At 54.6% G+C, this 3,047-nt stretch overlaps 1 protein-coding gene across 1 annotated transcript; it reads left to right on the top strand.

The window, feature by feature from the left end:
* Positions 1-311: 311 nt before the first annotated feature.
* On the top strand, positions 312-2,886 carry LOC112452289 (the record flags this gene model as incomplete). Its single annotated transcript, XM_025012408.1, has 1 exon — positions 312-2,886. A coding segment is annotated over exon 1 (2,575 nt), but the record flags the coding sequence as incomplete, so codon positions are not given.
* Between the last annotated feature and the right edge of the window lie 161 nt (positions 2,887-3,047).

The following is a 3,047-nucleotide window of genomic DNA, read 5'->3' as shown; positions in this document are numbered from 1 at the left end:
CCCGATTTTACGGAAACGTAGTGAGAGGCGAAGGGACTCACGTTAAAGAAGCACCCTGATTTTACAGAAACGTAGTGAAAGGCGAGGGGACTCACGTTAAAAAAACACCCCGATAAGGAGTTTAAAACCGTACTGCAACGTCCACGTGGTAAACTCTGGAAACTATAAAAATTAAAAAGTTTACATATTATAGGCTAATTGCGGACGTACATACTACCTTGATTAAAAAGTTCCCGGAAATTATTTAGAAGGTCATCCAAGAAGCGGCGGATTTCGAGGTCGAGGACAAAATCCGAGCCAGTTTCGATAAAATGCATTACGCCGTAAAGAGTCGATATCACCGTGAAACGGGCACGCCATTCGGAGGCGCGCCGGCACAGCCCTCGGGTCAGACCTCGGTGGTCAAGTTGCCTAAGATCCCGCTACCGCAGTTTTCCGGCGACCTTACGTTGTGGCCTTCCTTCATCGCGTTGTTCAACGCGTCGATACACAACCAGCAGATTTCCGCGATAGAGAAATACCAGTATCTGCTGGCTTCACTCAAAGGGGAACCACTCAACGTGGTGAAAAACCTGCCGTTTTCCGATGAGTACTATCTGATCGCTTACGACTCGCTGGTCGATCGATACCGGAATAAGAGAAGGTTAGCGGACCATCACTTGAATTCGATAATCGAGGCAAAGCCATTGAAGGCGGAGACGGCCGAGGCTCTTCACCACTTATTAGATACGTTTACCGAGAACACGCGCGCGCTCGCATTGATGAAGTTCCCTACCGATTCATGGGACTTTATCCTACTGAAGTTTTTGTTAGACAAGCTTCCTCGTTCCCTTCGGGAAAAATTCGAGTCGGCTCACCGGGCTGAGGAGATACCGCGATATACACAACTCACAAAATTTCTAGCGGAGCATTGTCAGGTTCTCGAGGCCGTCGCGAGCCCGTCCTCCAAAACCAAGTCCACACCGGTCTTTTCGTTCGTGACTAACGCGGCCGATTGCCCCGTATGTAAGAAGTCTCACTACGTGTCGAAGTGCTCCCAGTTTTTAAAACTCTCGCCGAGGGAGAGGCAGGCTAAGGCTCGAGACTTGAGATTGTGCCTCAACTGCCTGCGCGCAGGGCATGGCATGAAAGACTGTCCGTCCGCGTGGGCATGTCGGTCCTGCGGCACAAAGCATCATACGCTTCTGCATTACGAGCAGAGCTCCAATACTACCCCTAAGCCCGAACCCATTAGCGCGACTCCTGCCGAACCGGACGCCGTACCCGCTCCTCAGTCGGAGGATGCGCCGATTGTAACAATGACTAGCCGGGCCAATAGAATCGTCCTCCTGTCCACCGTACGAGCCGAGGCGATAGACGCGCGTGGCCATGCGTTCCCCGTACGCATATTGCTGGACAGCGCGAGTCAGGCCAACTTTATTACCGAGGGCTGCCTCCGGAAGGGCGGCTTTCGTCGCACCAAACACAGTGCAACCGTGTTGGCGATAAACGAAGCCAGGGCGGCCACGACGAGGGGCCTCACCTCCCTCGTGATCCGCGCGCGCGGTCGCGACGACACTCGGTTCTCGATAGAGGCTACGGTCCTCTCGCGCATAACCTCGCCGCTGCCTAATGACAAGGTGGAGGTCCGGCCGTGGAAACACTTGAAGGGATTGCCGCTCGCGGATCCCGAATATTTCGTGCCCGGCGGTGTTGACATCCTCCTGGGGGCGGACTCGTTTGTGTCGGTGCTACGGGAGGGCCGTCGTAAGGGGAAAAGGGGAGAACCCGACGCCTTCAATTCAGTCTTCGGATGGGTTCTGACGGGCGCGGTATCCCCATCAGTCCAGGCAGCGCCCCTGAGGTCATTCGCGACTACGCTCGAGTCGATCGCGACATCGGTGGGTCGCTTTTGGCAATTGGAGGAGGTGCCGGAGGACGCTTCTTGTTCGGACGAGGATCGACGCTGCAAAGAAATCTTCGCCAAGACCACGTATCGTGACCCCTCGGGTCGTTGCGTGGTCTCGTACCCGTTCGTGTCGGATCCTCCTACATTCGTCGGCTCGCGCTCCATTGCGGTTAGTCGTCTCCGCGCACTAAAACGTCAATTTAAATCTGATCCGGAGTTCAGAGCTGGTTACAATAGTTTCATGCGGGACTATCTCGATAGCGGACACATGGAGGTAATTCGCAATCCATTCCCGTCGGATGGCCACATTTATTATCTACCGCACCACGGTGTGTATAAACTCGATAGCACTACCACTAAGTTGCGGGTAGTGTTCAACGCGTCCTCGCGAGGCCCGAACGGTCTGTCGATCAACGACGCCCTGCTCAGCGGTCCGAAGCTGCAGCAGGACCTGCTCGCCATCCTGCTTCGGTTCCGCGCCGAAGCGATCGCTCTAACCGCGGACGTGAAGCAGATGTTTCGTCAGATTTGGATAAGCCCGGAGCAATGCAACTACCAACGTATCGTCTGGCGCTTCTCGGAGTCGGACCCCATCCTCGACTATCTCCTCAAAACCGTTACATTCGGCTTTAGCGCCTCCCCGTTCTTGGCGATCTATTGTTTGCTCCAGTTAGCTCATCAATACCGCGAGAAATATCCTCTAGCGTTCGCAGCCCTACTCGAGGCGCTGTATGTGGATGACGTCGTGACAAGCGTTCGGACGGTGGAACAGGCTCGCGCACTCCGCGACCAATTGCTATCGCTTCTCCGAAGCGCCGGCTTCGAGCTTCGAAAGTGGTCGAGCAACCATCCTGCCGCGCTGGAGGGCCTCGACCCGCAGTTATGTAGCCAATCGATGTTAGATTTCGAGTCAAGCAAGGATCAATCTCAGAAGATATTGGGCCTTCGGTGGCACTCACAATCTGACAGTTTCGGGTTTCAAGTCAACGCGTTGGATCGTGAGTGCACCAAACGCACTATACTGTCGGAAGTAGCGCGCATATTCGACCCCCTGGGTTTTCTGGCCCCACTCACCTTTACCGCGAAGTGCTTAATTCAGCGTCTGTGGACCCTCAAATTAGATTGGGATGATGAGCCTCCGATGGACATTCGTCGCAGT

The sequence above is a fragment of the Temnothorax curvispinosus genome, unplaced genomic scaffold (genome assembly GCF_003070985.1).
Source record: "Temnothorax curvispinosus isolate PA1 unplaced genomic scaffold, ASM307098v1 QBEX01003188.1, whole genome shotgun sequence".
Classification (NCBI taxonomy): domain Eukaryota; kingdom Metazoa; phylum Arthropoda; class Insecta; order Hymenoptera; family Formicidae; genus Temnothorax; species Temnothorax curvispinosus.
The sequence above is the reverse complement of the archived record's forward strand: the minus strand, read 5'-3'. Positions and strand labels throughout refer to the sequence as shown.